This window comes from Tursiops truncatus, chromosome 12 (assembly GCF_011762595.2).
Source record: "Tursiops truncatus isolate mTurTru1 chromosome 12, mTurTru1.mat.Y, whole genome shotgun sequence".
In the NCBI taxonomy this organism is placed as follows: Eukaryota; Metazoa; Chordata; class Mammalia; order Artiodactyla; family Delphinidae; genus Tursiops; species Tursiops truncatus.
Window position 1 is genome coordinate 69,125,271 of NC_047045.1, and position 17,196 is coordinate 69,142,466.

At 39.5% G+C, this 17,196-nt stretch overlaps 1 protein-coding gene across 11 annotated transcripts in view; it reads left to right on the forward strand.

Annotated features, from left to right (window-relative positions):
- Positions 1-17,196, forward strand: part of UTRN (utrophin) — a 497,402-nt gene that overhangs the window by 93,691 nt on the left and 386,515 nt on the right. For 10 of the 11 annotated variants that reach the window (XM_019951537.3, XM_019951539.3, XM_033867812.2 and 7 more), the window contains 2 exons: positions 1,697-1,758; positions 16,442-16,534. In XM_019951537.3, coding sequence (XP_019807096.2) covers positions 1,697-1,758; positions 16,442-16,534 — 155 coding nt within the window. The remainder of the gene's footprint in view (positions 1-1,696; positions 1,759-16,441; positions 16,535-17,196) is intronic. The other variant, XM_073789697.1, reaches the window with a different exon arrangement.

A 17,196-nucleotide genomic window follows, 5' to 3' on the forward strand; every position in this document is an offset into this window, starting at 1 on the left:
TGCAGGTTGATGTGTCTTCCTGCTTTATATACTACATATAATCTCAGCTCTGTCTCTCTCGGGTGTGATGGTCGAGGCTGAGACATTCAGCGTGTCAACAAATCCTCTTGGTTAATAAATGGCTTATATGTGGCATTGATCAGATGGTAGAAAGCCTGAAATCGAGGCTGATGCTGACTGTCTTGTCCTTTCTGGAAGGAAGGCCACCTCTTAGCACAATTAGCAACATGAATTTTCTTAGAGAGCCGTTTTGTTTTTCATCCACTTGCCCCCTTTGTGTCTCAGAGTCAGTCTCCAGTTACCTTTATGGATCTGTAGAAGTGTACTCTTTTCTGACGCTGCTGCTATATTTATTCCAGGAGTGACCTTTTAATTACAAACTCTCCTTCCCGAACAGAGTAAGGCCCAAAGATACCACTAACTTAGTGAAGTAGTGGGTCAACGTCTAATCATGCTATTAGGGATGAGTGAGGAGGTCTGGGTTGAAGGCAGCCCTTTGAAACTGATGCGTTGAGGGCAGAACACACTTGAGCCTTCTCTCTTATTATTTTGCTGTTATCACGTGGGAAGCAGCTTGGCAGTATGCACGGTAGTGGAACAAGCAGCGTGTATATATACAGACAGAACCACAGCTTTCTGTGCCGTTCCAAATATGCCTTACGTAGCTTTCAGAACTACTCAGGGACTGTTAACATGCTGCTTTGTAGGATTTAAGCCAACAATGACTCTGCTAGTTTTAACAGAGAATTGGGGAGCAGTTGAAGAGGATATGATTAGAAGTAACAGAAAGGGTAATATGGATATTTATCTGCCTTGTTCACATATATACTATAATAATAATTATGACTAGAACAACAACAAAGAGCTCAATGCCAACTCCTTCCCAAGTGTTTTCCGCTTACATCCGCAAATCCCCGCAATGCCCTTGTGTTACTTATTCCCCTTTTACATGGCTTCCTTATACCTAACTAGGTCACTCTGCCCATCTCCAAGAAGTTCAGGATGCTTTAGTTTCGTAAGGTCAGTTTTTATTTGTGTGGCCTGGAAAATGAATTTGTAATCCAGACCAAAGTTGGTCATTTTTTAAAAAAAAACGACTCTGATTTCTCGGCTTGTAAAATGTGTAGATTGCTTTTATAGATCGTTAAAACTTTGTCCTGTCAGTCTTACTACAGGAAAACGGGTTATGGAATTGGCTATAAACCTTATAGTAGTGTTTGTTTTGGAGGGTGTAGGACTTGTATGAAAAGGAGGGAAATCACGAGTTTCTTAGTTGCTAAAGGATAGCTTTGATTTTTGTGTTGAATGTTCTACAGCATTTTTATCATGCTGAAACTGCACTTAAACAAAATGCAACAGAAAGTATCGCATATAATACTTTGAAACTAAAGTCCTGATTCTTTCCTCATGGATGTGGGTTTAATGGCCGGTGGTAATATGCTGAGGTGTGGAGTGAGAAGGCCAGCTTCCTGGGAAGGTGCCCGGGTCTCCCTCTGCTACAGGCATTCGTTAGCAGGCTCCGTACATGCTGAACTCGTCAGCCATCCCTTCTTCATTAGCTGTGGATCATTGTGCCTCATGAAGTCTACTAATAGACAATTTAAAACTCTCCAGGATGGAGATAATCTTATTTAGCACCCTGAGTAAAGGTACAAGCTCTCATACGTTTCCCTCTCTCTCCTTTTCCCTCCCACAGATGAACACAATGACGTGCAGAAGAAAACTTTTACCAAATGGATAAATGCTCGATTTTCAAAGGTAACAGAGTATTTCAAAAACTTTGATGATTCAGATGTCTCATTCTGGTTGATGGAGTTTGGTTGGAGGTGCAGTGAGTTTTCCCCATGAAATGTTGACCTAACAGAAATCTCCTGAGTGTGCAGATACATTTATTTTTCCTTTATTCTCTCTATAATATGTTTACATGGAAATTCTGGTGTAAACAGTTCATGGTACAAACATTCATGGTGTAAACAGCTCTTTATTTTTACCTACCATTCTCTAGATACCAAGGTGACAGTGTGCTGCTTTGGACTCTGTGAATTCTTGGTACATTTAGGAAATAATATCTCATGGGGGAAATTTCGTGTTAACTTAGCTAAAAAGATGATGATTTCATTTGTGCCTGGTTAAAAGCAAGTTGGTATCATTCAGGTGGCCTTTCTACCTCATGTAGAAATGTTTAGGGATTGTCATACTCATGGTTATGGCTCATAATGCTTATCTGCCCTGTGTTTCTTTTTTTGTGAACTTCCTCACTTATTTCCCCCAAATCTGTTCTATCTCAGCATTTCTAACCCACCTGGAACATAATCAATGTTTTGATCAATATTTTTTAGGGACAGAGAATCCTGAAGAGAGAAATTGATAGTGCTATTTTTAAACTTGTTCTGATATAATTATCCACTGGTTATTGGAGTTGGAATTTTGTCCTCTAAATCTGAGACGGGAGGAGAATTTTCAGGTTAATGGATTATAGAACTACACTATAGCAAGATAAAATAAAGAGAGACCCGTTTTGGGGCTTTAAATTCAAACATTTCGTATTTTTCTATTTGAGAAGGTTGCAAAGGCCAGGAAAATAAACATTGGTATTTCTCTGAGGCAAAATGAGAATGTTTTAGGATTGCTTTGAGTAACAGTGCAGTTTAAAAATTGTTCCACATCCCACTATTTACAATTGGTTATCTGATTGCAATGTATTTTTAGGTTTTGCAAGTTTTTGTTGAGGGCTATTTTATCTTGCTTCTGAGAATGTAAGGAATGTGAAAACTGCCTGACTTTGACAGAGGGTCAAGAAGAAGAATTACTCTCTTAATTGGTGGTTTTATGTGTGGGATTATTCCAAAGCAGACATAGGTGTTTTTTGGTAAATTTTTATTTGTTTTGTTCAAGAGGCACAGGTAACATCTGGGTACTTTAGATTCAACATTATTGAAAACTTTTGAAGTATCTATCTTCGTGTGACCAGATTATGGGCAACATAATTTTAGGAACTAAAAGGGTCTGGACATGAGATATTTTATCCCAAGGGTTTCATGAGTGCTCAGTTGTGTAAGATTATCCATCCTGACTATTACTGAGGATAATATGGTCATTTTCTAGGTAGAGCAAGTTAAGCAGACCTAGTTTTTAGAGCTTATTTGAGTCATTGGGGAAGAATTACCTTAGAACTGATTTTGAAGACCGATTTGAAAGCTTCATAGTCTTGGTAGACCTACATTTAGGGAACATTTGAAACTAGGTGAATTACTTTTGTTCCTGTTCTGTGAGACAAGAGAGAGGTAGACAGTATGATAGGACACAAAAAGGGGAAAGGTAGGAGAATAGAGATTTTTAGACAATTGAGATTTTAGACAATTGAGAAAGAATAATTGAAAATGTTTAACCTTATCATTATTGCCATGAATTTGGCTCAGACAAGACATTACCTTGACAGCACGTGATAGACTTTTGAACTGGGGCATCGCCCAGCAGATCCACGTCATTTCCAGGTCCACAGCCATTATCGATACATGCAAAGTTAGAACCTTGAACTCAGTGCTGCCCAGGTGCTCCTTCACTCTGAGCTTTAAAAATATCCTCACTGCAGTTATTGTCCTGTGACTTCTTTTCCACCGAACGGTTCTCAGTATCTGTTGACCATTTGGGTCCTGTACCCAACCGAATTCTCTCAAGAAGTATCTCAATATTTGTCACGGGTCATTGATAGCTTTAAAAAGACCTGAACACAAAGTCCAGTAGTACTAGAATAGTTTATTTAGTGAACTTGATATTTAAATTTATAATGTATATGTTATTTTGTAATATTTAAATGAGGTCTTTAAGTCCCATGTAAATTCTTTGCCCCAGGAAGCTTGTAATTATTACCAAGACAATGAAAAGACCAGGAAATGTTATCATTTTTAGTAACAGGTCCAGTTATGTAAACTGACGTGGAAGCTAAAAGCTTGTTGTTGTTGTTGTTTTTCAAGAACAGTTTTTATTAAGGCCACTATTAGATTTTTTTTCAAGAACAATTTTTTATTAAGGCCACTGTTAAAAGCTTGTTTTGTTTGGAGAAAAATGTCAAAGTAGAGCTGACCCTGGAAACATTTCCTTTCAGATTACTTCTAGTAAGAAATCAAAGTCTAGAAGGAAATTAGGATGGGTCTAGAACACATTTATCAAAGGAATTAGGACTATTTGGATATATAAAAAAAGGAGAGCTCATAGCAGTCACACTAAACTTCAGCCACTTTTTTTCCTTTCCTCTGGCTGTTTTAATTCCGTAAGTCTGGCTGTTTCCATGCTGGTGATTGGGAAAGGGAATAATAGTTCTAAAACTGGGAGATTTCCATAAACTCCCCACAGACTCTTCCTGAGTTGGGATAAGGTTGTATTTGGGCATGGTGTCAGTAAGTAATCCAGAGGCTAGCAAGAGAAAAAAAAATCCTATTGAGGGGAACAGATTTTATTTCATTTCTTTTTTATCCATGGCCTTTGGTATATTTTGATGGACTTTAAAATATAATTATTGACTGCGTCCGCTTCTTCTGTGCAGTATGAGTCCCTCTACAGAGCAATAGTGCCCCTGTGCTGAGAAATCCAAACAGCCCCTGATGGCATCTTCTGCCATTTAGGAATTTGTTTTAAATTCCTCCCCTGGACATCTCCTTCTTGAGGCACCCCACCCCCCACCCCCCTGCCCCCAGCCAAAGTCTCAAGTGCCAAATCTTGTTGATTCTAGAGCCATATACATTCAACATTAACACTGTCCATTTTTCTCCATCTTTTCTGACACCCCCCTTTGCCAAGTCATTATTATCTGAGTTAGGAATAACTGCGAAAGACTTTACAGTGAGCAGAAAAATTAGTGGGAGTCCTGTCAGCTCAGCCATCTGGGTTATCTGCTTTCCATCATCTTTGAGCTACTGTACAACTCAGTGAGTTGTAGAAAAAGATAGTAATGCAAATGTTCTTTATCCATAAAAATGCAAAGTAGCTGGAATGCAATTGATTATTTCCCCTTGGATAGACTTGTTTTTGCATCTGTTGTAAATTTATTTCAACTTTCCTTTATTGCATACAAACATGTTTTTTTTTTTTTTGGAGGTACGCGGGCCTCTCACTGTTGTGGCCTCTCCCGTCGCGGAGCACAGGCTCCGGACGCACAGGCTCAGCGGCCATGGCTCACGGACCCAGCCGCTCCGCGGCATGTGGGATCCTCCCGGACCAGGGCACAAACCCATGTCCCCTGCATTGGCAGGCAGACTGTCAACCACTGTGCTACCAGGGAAGCCCGATGCTCTATATTCTTAAAGTGTTAGCTTTTGAAGCACTTATCATAATTGTCCTTTAAATAATTGCATCTCAAAATATTTGTCTCTCCTTTCCTAGACAGTGGTATGCTCCATGGGTGCAGGGCTTCTGGCATTTAGTAAGCACCCAGTGAGTATTTGTAGGCTTAATAAATAAATGAATGGCAGTGACAGAAACATACATTTAAATACCTAATACTGTATATATCCATAGACCGGTTGGAAGTGGTTGTATTGGAATTAGATGGGAGTAGAGTGTGGAATTGAGTGCAAAATTGTGTTATTTCATGGAAACGAATGCATCGGGGCTTTTGCTCCATTTATTCACAAAAACAAATCCAGTGATGCAAAGTTTCTGCATTTACCTGGTGTCTTGGAGATGTGCTGGAGAGATTGTTAAATCATCATTTGGATTTAATACATTTGATTCTCTTATTTATGGGATAGGATTCTTCGAATAGGATCCATCTACTAAATTCATGGTGATGAAAAATGAGATTTAAAACCAGCTCAATTCATTTCTCGATAAGGGATTTGGGAAACAGCTTGAGAATACTGAATAATATTTTGATAGCTAAGATAGCATTCACTATAAATATATATTCTTTTTTGCTGCAAGTCCTTGTTACTGTGTCACAGAATACACACCACTTTGGAGTCTGGGTATCCTGAGAAGTAACACAGTGTAGAATAACTTATGACTGTTGGGTTTTGAGAAGTTATGAAGAGCTCTGGAGAAAATGATTATCTAAAGGAGATCAGAATTAGGAAATTAGATACTTATTCCTGGATATGCTGCTCATTTATTTGTGACCTTGGGCAAATTACTAGCCGATTTTTTTCAGGTCACTTGATTTTTATTCCTTTAGCTATAAAACACACTTGAGTGTAATAGCTTGCCTCGTGTTGCTAAGAAATATTGAGGCATTATTGTGAAACATTATAGGAGATTATAATTACTTAGGAATGCTAAATTAAAACTCTATCAGGGACCACCCCCTCCCAAACCTGTGGTAATCCCTGATCCGTGCTATTCATATATTTTAAACCAGAAGCATAAAAAAGCATTGGCTCATTAAGCCCACTTTATTCCACTGTCTGGTGGGTAAAGGTTGAGGGTTCTGTTCACTCTGAGTCTAAGAGCCTCATTTGTTAGTGAGCTGTTTTCCCAAGGGAGGCAGTGAAGGCCTCACGGTCCTAGTGTTGGGAAATTTGTTCTGACTTTGAGCCTGCATTTTCTCTGGCTGACTTGCAGAGCTGCTCATCTGTCAGAGCAGAGACGTACACATTGCAGAAGCACTTTTATCAGTTTGCTGAGGTGGTTCTCAAAGGAAGTTTGAAAATAAAGGTTAGATAGAGAACAGGCTGACTTAAAAATGCTGAACTTCACTTCGGGCAGATTTCTGCTTTTTCTTTTTCGAAGACAAAGATGAGCCAAGTTTTCATTTAGTTACTATTCCACACTTGAACTTTAAATTGATAGGACTTAAGAGGACATCTGTGAAGCATGTTTTACACGTTTTGGCGTGAAGAGCGATTCCAGTGTGTTCCATTTGAGACAGTGGGACATTGCTTTCAGTGTCCAGTTGTTTGCAACTTTGTTCACGTGGGAAGTGGTTGGCCACAAAAATAGACGTGGGAAAGGATGTGTAGGTGGGTGCAACAAAAGCAGTCTGTAGATGTTTAGTCCTCTTTTTAGTATCGTGAAGGAGACTGTACAGTCTTCCTTGTGTGATGATAAATAACATGTATAGTAGAGATTTGAGCTGGAGTTACACACTGGGTCTACGATTGACTTATTTTCATGAATATGTGTATGACGACTCAACTCATTGTTTTAGGGGGCCATAAATATTCAAGCGGTTCCTTAAGTTTCAGTTTATGTCTGTTCACCAGTACCCCTAAAGCAAAGAATAAAATGCATTTCATATTCCTAAACAGCTTCCAGACATGTTTTAGCTATATTATATAAATATGTTTGGGTTTTTTTTTTGCTGTTGTTTGTTTTCATTCAGTTTGATTGTTTTGCTTCCAAACATTACACTTGTAGAGTGACTTTCACCTAGTTACTGTGGTTAAATTAAAGAAACTATACATAAATGTTATTTAACATGCTGTGTTTGTACATATTGAGGACTTAATAAATGATTTTGATTGAGCCTATTAGTATTTGTAATCGTTAAAACAAATTTGGAAATTTGGTAGTATATGCTGTGTCTTTGTAATTGATGATCAATTTTGGTATTGATCTGCTGAGAAGAAATTCCTTTTCACCCTTCACCTAGAGAGGGGAGAGCAGAGCCACCTACCTTGTGCTTTTGCATTCAGCCCATGTGACCCCACCATCTCCCCCTTCAGAGGTGGGCTCTGATTGGTGCGTGGATGAGTAGGTCTAGGTCACCGTGGGCCAGTGAGTTATAAAGAGAGGATTGTTGAAGAGGTGGTGGTTTTGGGGGAAAGAAGCTCTTTCTGTTAAAGAGGACTAGGAGACCCTGGGACCATTTTCAACTGTACTTTTGCCTTAGGAAGCTTTTAGCTCCAAGGGCTACTGGTGGGCACCCTCCAAGCATGGCTAATCATGAGGGGAGCCAGACTGGGTGGGAAGTGGAGGTATCTGACACTGTTATTTTTATTTTTATAATCTGTTGGGAAAATAAAAAAATCCTCTCACAAAAGATCTTTATGCAACGTAGAATACAGAGAAAACACTTTGTTATTGAATACTCATATCAGATGAGGTGCATGCAGGCAGTTGGTAGAAGACCAGAAAGTCTGGACAGAATTTCACACAAACATACAGTAAAGTAGAATAAAGAACAACGAGAGGGGGCTTCCCTGGTGGCACAGTGGTTGAGAGTCCACCTGCCGATATAGGGGACACGGGTTCGTGCCCCGGTCCGGGAAGATCCCACATGCCGCGGAGCGGCTGGGCCCGTGAGCCGTGGCTGCTGAGCCTGTGCGTCCGGAGCCTGTGCTCTGCAACGGGAGAGGCCACAATGGTGAGAGGCCCGCGTACCGCAAAAAAAAAAAAGAACAAGTGTGTACCTCCTGGAGAGACAAATGGATTGTCCTTGTGCTGGTCTCCTGTCAACCTCCAGAGAGACTTTTGAGTTAATTTTGAGGTCTTTGTTATTTTGTTTTGGAAAGTTGGAGATGGGTTTATCTACTTCCTGACCAAAAAATTGGGCCTATTATGTTTTTAAGGAGACACCCTAAGGAGAAAGAAGGGACAAGGCAGCTGCCTCTCCTTTATTAAACAAAGGAAATGTTCTCTCTTCCTTTACATTATCATTATCAATGCCCTAACTAGTGCCACACCCTGGTCCCATGGAAGCCTATCTTTTGAGGAGCTGCATTCTTCAAACATTTCCAGTGCTTTGCCAGTTGTACATATATGGAATGAGCTGTATTGTTTGTTGAGTCGGCCTGCGGACCTTGCCTGATGGGCATATGGAGTTGGGGTTTATTCAGCCTGCAGGCCTCGCCTGGTTATTTGCCCATGGAGTGTGCAAGTGGCCCTGCACTGGCCGCCAGGCGTGGGAGCCCACACGTGGTTCCTTATCATCCCAGTTTTCTCAGCACTATCTCGGTTACTTTGCTTACCAAAATCAAGGTAAAAATTCTGTTACATGCTGTTTGACTTTTGATTCTCTGAAAGATGTTTGATTTAGCTTGTGTTTTATAGTTTTTTGTAATTTCTAAGGTAAATGCACCTTCATTGCTTTGATTCCATTGTAAGCACTGCATAGATCACTGCTGTGTAGTTACTATGACACGAGTAGGATTACCTGAGCCATCTGTTTCTCCAGTCTCTCTCTCCCTTTTCTTCTTTTCCCCCCTCTTTCCAAACAAGCTTCTAAGCGGAATCTTGTTCGGTTCTTAAGAACTTGTGCTGAGCACCATGAATTCATAAAGAGAATGGCTGAGAGCCACGCACTTACGAATTCTTTAAGCGACTGTGGCACATTTTGCTGGTTTTCGTTTGTCAAGGTGCTTAACGACCTCCTTGGGCATTTTATTGCACTCATTTTGCTTTTCAGTCGAAAGCAATGCTGCTTTCACTCTTTCACCATGGGGCTGAATCATAAAGTAGACATTGAAGATTATGCATTCTTCATTTCATCCATTAAGCTATATGTGTCGTAACTGTGATGAACCTAATTTCATCAGTTTGCTTAATTTTAACTAGAGATACCACTTTTTAAACAATCTATATTTATTTTATACAGTATTACACATTACAAAAATTAGATAATAGAAGAAATCCAAAGAGACTTTTTTTTTTTTTTTTTTTTGGTGGTACGCGGGCCTCTCACTGTTGTGGCCTCTCCTGTTGTGGAGCACAGGCTCTGGACGCCCAGGCTCAGCGGCCATGGCTCACAGGCCCAGCCGCTCCGCGGCATGTGGGATCTTCCCGGACCGGGGCACGAACCCATGTCCCGTCCATCAGCAGGCGGACTCTCGACCACTGCGCCACCAGGGAAGCCCCAAAGAGATTTTTTAAAACAGCTTGTAATTCCATCATCAAGAGAAAAAGTACATTTCTGTTGTAAAATACTTAAAAGAAATCCATTTACACATAAACATAACCGAAATGACATTGTACCTAGTGCTCACTGATACATTATTGGTTTTTAAGAAAATGAAAAATTACAAGAGCTACATTTTTATTAGTGCTGAGATTTGGGATTCATAAATTAAAGATTCTGGCTTTTAAAATATTAAAAGAAATATTAAATTAAATCATTCACTTCTTTTTGAGTTTTTAAAATAACCAACTCCTTGCAAAAAAAAATCACTCAAAAAAAAAGAGAGACTATAAAACTTACAATATGTTATCACATGCTGGAGCATCATTTTAAAATTGATTGGGGTGTCAGATTGACTTGAGAAGAATGCAAAAACATTATGGTATAAACACTATGTATGTGTATATATATATATATGTATGCCATATAAATCCATGTGTATGATACAGAATTAGACACACACACAGACACATACATACCCACACATGCTGTAAACAGTGGGGATATTAACTGAATTGAATAGACTGCCTCAAATCCCGTTTTGAAAATAGGAAGAGTATAAATAAATGACAGAGTAATCAAACAGTGTGAAAGGGCTCAAATTTATTATTTGTAAGTACCATCATCAGACATGGTAGTGGTGAAAGCATCTAAAAACTGTTATCTTTTCACTCTTCTCCATATTATACACAGTTAATAACTTCATTATTTATAATGGGATTAGGTAAATCACAGGATAGACTCTGTACTATATTTCTTATTTGGTGCAAATTTGGCAGAATCAAGGTAGCTCATAAATCCCTTTTGCTGTGCTCCCCATGCTTGTTGGTACAGATTTGGTTTACTCTGTTTAGATTCTGAGTGCCACGAAGGCACAGACTGTGCTTGTCATCCCTCACTTGGTTAGTGTCAGCAGGGCACACCACATAAAGGAGGCCGTCTTCTGAACCCAAAATCCAAGCCCCACTTCTACTTCTGGTTTGTTTGTTGTCTCTACAAAGCATTAACATTTCACCCTTTTAAGGACTGCGAACTGCACTTTCTAAATTTTGCTTTCTTATTCAATCTTTCATAGACTTTTTTTTTCCATTACTACTACTACTGCTGCTGAAAAACTTGACCTACGATGGAAATAATTATGATTTGCGAGTATTGAAGAAAGGGGAGAATAATTCAGTATTAGATTATTAGATTAGAGAGAGGGCGGAGAGCAGATCACATGGGATCTCTTATTTGGAGTTTGAATTGTATTTCCCCGTGATGGGAGTCCATTAGGTTAAAGCAGAGACATGACATGATGTGATCTGCACCTTGAAATTAGAGTTATTCTGACTCTTATGCAGAAGTAAAGAGGTTGGTTGGCCTGGTATTGGAGATGTGCATGAGAGTGGGGCCACTAAGGAGTAGTGGTCACCTTCGGAATGTGTTTTCGGAGGTAGAAATGACAGGGTTGGTATGGATTAGACATGAGGAATGAGTGAAAGGAGAAGAATCTGGTGTGACTCCTTTGTTTTTTCGGACTGCGCAAGTATAATGACTCTGCTGGTATTTTACAATCAATCGTATTCCCTAGTCTGTGGGTGGTGGTGGTGGTGGTGGTGGTGGTGGTGGTGTGTGTCCGTCCTTTCCACAGAGTTTCTCAGTTCCTCAGAGGACTCACTGTTGACTGATCTTGTATTTCCCTAATGTAGTTACGCCCTATGAGAGAGATTACCAGTCATCCTAGGATGCAGTATGCCTGTAGACAAGATTTGTTGATCCGGCACAGTGTTTTAGGACATTACAAATATCAGGAGATTATACACATAAATTCAGATTTCCAGCTCTTTTGAGAAACCAGAAGTCCTTCTCAAATGGCCGCTGCTGGCTGAAACTGAGCACTGGCTCTTTCAGCCTTTAGGGCTGGCTGATTCACCAGGTCTGATGGACCCATCAGGTTGGCCGCATTCAACTGAACCATCACGTATCCATGACTGTATCTGCAGCCCTTGCCTTCCCTCAGACCCCGGCTTATCCCTCCTGCATTGTGATGACAGTTTGCTTCTGTCCTCTGACATTTTCGATTCAGGAGCTTCAGTGTCTCAGCTGTATTAACGCTGGTCCCTGTTGGAGTCAAAATGGTGTTAGAACTGGTGTTAAGAGAGTTCAAAGAAGTACAGGGGACCAGGGGATGAGAGGAGGCAGCCAAAGCGAGTCACCTGTGACATCTGTCGTTTGGATTCCTATCATGTGGCCTTTGAAATTTTTTTTTAAGGTTAAATGCGACGCAAGGCTTATCTGTCTTCCAAGTTCAGGATTATTCATTTGTACTATTTTGTGTTTATTGGAAAACTGTGGAAACCCTTGCTTGTAAATGGGGAGGGTGACCTGAACTTGGTGTTTCTGCAGGGCCAGGCACAAAGGAGGTATTCACCAAATATTTGTCCAGTTGAATTATTAAACTGTATTCTGTCTGTCAGAGAAGTTTCTGCAAATAAGTCTTCACAAAGAATCAAAAATCTAAATAAGACTTTAACCGTCAGGCTGAATCAGGTCTTATTTTTATTAAACGATGACTTCTGACATTTCCCAACTGTTTCCCAGGGTGGATCCTATGTTTAGAGCCTGTGATTCAGAAGTACCAGAGATGCTTTAAAGCCATAAGCTTGGAAAAAAACTTCATTCTGAGTTCATTTAAATGTGGTATATATCTTGCTGCCCTCTTTGGGAAGTCATTAAATATACCTCCTCTGCCACACCACTGATTAACTGTTTCCTTCCCTATATGTCATGACCCTGTGACCTCATAATTTTAGTAGCAGTTTAGTGTGGACTTTGAGAACCTGGATTTGGAGTCAGATCTTGTGGTATCACATCCTAGTTCTGCCTCTCGCTCGTCATGTCACCTCTGTGTCTCAGTTTTCTTACCTTAAAGTTCTATCATAAAGAAACAAAGAATGCATCTAAATCTCTTAGAGCATATCTGATACATAGTAAGTCATGCTATTATTATGTCTAGGGACATTTCATGTTTCCGTTGTCTGTTTTTGTATGGCCCACGAGCTAAGAATGGTTTTCACATTTTTAGGTGGTTGCAAAAAGTCAAAAAAAGAAGAATATTTCATGACATGTGGACATTATATGAAATTCAGATTTCCACGTCTACAAATCATGTTTTGTTGGAACACAGTCACCATTCCCATCGGCTCATCCGTTTATACATTGTCTGGGCTGCTTTCACATCTTGACAATAGGGTTGAGAAGTTTCGATAGAGACCACCTGGCCAGCAAAGCCTAAACTAAGTACTATCTGGAACTTTACGAAAGACATTTTCTGACCTCCGTTGTAAGGCACAAAGCACTGAATCACCATACTTATAGGTGTTACTCTCCTAGGTGGTAGGTGGAACGGGCTCTTTGGTATAGTTTGGTTCTTTCCATCTGCCTATGGGACGTTCCTAAATTGCATTTGTCAGGAATAGGTAGTATTTTGTAGTGATTGGCTATGTGTGTGGCGAGTGTGGGTGTGTGTTTTATATGTAAGTTTTGAACCACAGTTTTGGATTTGTAAGAGCCCTGGTACCTTCCTTCATTGTCCAGTGAAGAGATCCATGGGCTGTATATTCCCTCCTGCAGGTGTACGTGGCTCTTCTGAAGGTACCAGATGGGGGTACACGCCAACCATGCCATCACTGGGGGTGGGGTGGCGGAGTGTTAGGAGAATAGGCACACAGCACAAAACTTATTTCTTACTGATCGCCATCAATATTTATCTGAAATTTGGAAAAAGAATAAAGAAATTGCATTGCTGTTACTGTCATTTTTTTTTTTTAAAGACTATAAAGGCATTGGTCTCCCTAGTATAAGTGATTGACTTCTAGAAGGACAGAACTGTGTCTCAGTTCCCTTTGTTTCAAGAGAATGCTTCACAAGGAGTCTTTCTCAAGATTTGTTCCTCAATAAACAAATGAATGACCTGGACAAGAGAGAGGAAAAGAGTGTGTCATGTGGAAAAATTAATGCTGCCTCTTAAATGAATGCCTCCCACTTTACCACTGAGCAGCAGTGGAGCCTAGGGAAGAATCCATTGGGTTTACTGTTGAGTTATGTTGGTCTCACAGTGCATGCCTAAAGCACAGGTGTGCTCTTGTATCATCATGTTCATTAGTTTCGAATGGGATATATCCCTCCAGGTCATCATATTAGTGAATTCGGGACTTGGAAGAACTTTCTCTATGAAGTGACGCTTACATGTACTCAGGTTCAGAATCTGCTTTTCCGTTCCTGCCTAAGATGAAGTGCTTATTGTTTTACCCATTCTTTCATCTACTGTTGAAATTTTATGGCACTTTTATGACAGTAGGAAACATTACTACTGTAATGATATGATAATGTACTGAATGATAATATCAGCCATTTACTGAACATCTGTCATCTTAGTGTTTAACAGATGAGCCAATAGATGTAGAAAGGCCACTTTTCTAAAGTTACACGGCTGGTAGGAGGCTTGTCTACAATGAGGTCATCAGTGGGCGTTCATAACTATTTGTAAGATGGACTAATATTTATATTTACTTTATTTTAGTCTATGCTGATTTGTGTTACTTTGTTTCTTTTTTGGAAAACGGATACTGTAGTGGATTTGAGAAGGGTTAAATGCCGCCCAGACATTATTTAGCTGCCCTTGTCATCAGTAATTCCTAAGGTCCTTTCTGTGCCTAGATATCCCTATTTGTTTCTCCCATGAACTTTACCTATGTTGTTGTCTCTTTGCTCTGAGATCAGAGTTGTTCACGTCTTCCTGAAAGGGAATCTGGGTATTTGGTGGCTAGTTTGCTGAAGTGTACTTGGGTGGGTTTTGAGAGGAGGAAGGTAAGAGGTAGCAGATGACCAGGGCTACTTCTGCCCTTTGCTTTTACTGAGAGCAGGTAGGAAATCTTTAATGTGCAAAAAACTTCCCTGCTCTGCCTCTTGAAGTATTGCCTCTGGATCTGGTCTCCTGCATCACTCAAATCTGTTTATCATTGTGATCGATGGAGATAATCCATGTTTCTCTGACATCGTCACTGCTCACATAGTGGCAGCTGGAAATAGAAAAGCAGCTTTGTTTCAGATATAAATAAGTCATAGTTTATTCTTTACTGATTCTAAGGTGAAGACTTTACCATACTTCCTCTCATTTAGAGTATATGAACTATGGAAAAGCCACATGATAGAAATCACTAGTTTACTATACATTACACATAATTAAAAATGTAAGAAATCAGGAGGAGAGGAAAAAAGGGAAAATGCCAAGTTTTAGGAAACTCTAGGATGGCTTCCTTCCTCCCTCTCACCCATTTCAAGCTCAGAGTAAAATTTGGTTTCGTGTGACTTTATATATATGCTTTAAAGTGAAGAATAAAGAATATACAATAATTATTGGTTATAAAATATCTTTATTATTGACAGGAAGTAAAACTATTAATTTCTGGGCATTTCATACTAGAAGGGAATAATCTGATTCAACATAATCGTACAACATTTATTACACTGTGCTTTATAGCTATCTGGACATTTTCACATAATATTCTTTATTTGATCTTTACAATACCTGTGATTTAGAAAAAGGTAAACAGTAGTAAGTAGCTGATTTAGGTTCACCAGTTAGTTAATGGTCAGACAGATTAAAACTGAGGCGTCCTGATTTTCTGTGCAGTAATTGTCCTTTGCATACAACCATGATATCACACACAGACAGGCAAGGTCTACCTGTGAATGGGGTAGGATTTTCTGGCATGGATGCTAGAATATGTTTATCAGGGGAAGTTGATGCTGTTTATTAGTCAGAAGCAAGAGTTTAGAAATTCTATAGGTTTTGTCATTCAAAATACAGCATGGATACTGGATTTAGACACACAGCCAAAAGTGTCCTAATCATTCAGAAATTGGGACCTAGAAATACAGACCTAGTGCCTGAGAGCTGAAATTGAAGTGGAGAGCTGAAATTGATGATGACGTGACCTGCTTCCATAATGGAAATACCAAAAGCCATGCTTATCCTGTGAATGTAAAGTGCAGAGCTGGAATAAGAATCTGCACACTTTTCTTTGGCCTCTGGAGGCCTCTTTGGCCTCCAGGTGCTGTATGCTCATGTATATTTTTAACACATCTTCCCTCTCAGGAATACAATAGACCCTCGAACAACACGGGGGATTAGGGGTGCTGACTCTGTAGAACTGAAAATCTATGAATAATTTAGTCAGCTCCCTCCTATCCCAGTTCCACCTCAGCGGTTTCAACCAACCATGGATCATGTAATACCCTAGTGTTTACTACTGAAAAAAAATCCATCTGTAAGTGGACCTGCACAATTCAAACCCATGTTGTTCAAGGGTCAACTGTACATACAAGGCATATTGACATTAATCACAGTTTTATTTGCTCCCTTTCTAAGAAATAATGCAATTTATCTATTTCAGCTCAAAACATTTGTTATAGATTTCAAAGTTCTTTGTACTTCTTTCCATACAAGGCAAACTTGTATAGTCTGCTGATTACCCAGACTTTTAGCTGGAAGAAATGAAACTATTCATTTATTTTCCACTTATGTATGAAATTTCTGCTGCTGAAATTGTACTTTTTCTTTTATAGAGTGGAAAACCACCCATCAGTGATATGTTCACAGACCTCAAAGATGGAAGGAAGCTACTGGATCTTCTAGAAGGCCTCACAGGAACCTCACTGGTGAGGGATGCCATGTTCAAGAACCAGGCTAACGGCATATCTCTCATCATTACTGATACTTGAAGACCCTCTTGGGGGTCCTTACAATGTGAAGCTGAAATAGGAAGGTTAAAAAGGGGTTTAAATGAATTTTTTGATTGAGTGATATTTAGGCTTTATTGAGAGCTCTATTTTTATCAGAAAAATACTTTATGTGTTTATTGCTCTCAGACAGTAGAGAATTACAAAGAAGAGCGGATATGTAAAGAGGGCATAATGTTTTGAAGAGTAGAAAGTAGAGACAAATACATTTAATGTTATTTAACAAATAGTAAAAAAAAAAGTTACAAAAACTGATGGCATTTATTTTTATTCAGATTTTCAGTATTATCTTCATGTTTGTTCCGTCATCAAATCCAACTCTATTGCTTTATGTGTGAGGTACCCAATACTCACACAGAAATAACTCTGCCAATGAAGACGATGTATTTTATGGGTACAACCTTTAACACAAGAGGTAGAATGACTATAAAAGGTATAGAGAGATGCACTCCCGAAGATGAATTTCTTTCTTGCCGAAGTGTGCCGTGTTACAGTCTACCTTTTGCCTTCCAGATGGTGGGTAGGCACCTATTGGAGAGATTGATCCCTTTGTCAGATAAGATTCCCTGGCCAATGAGGCA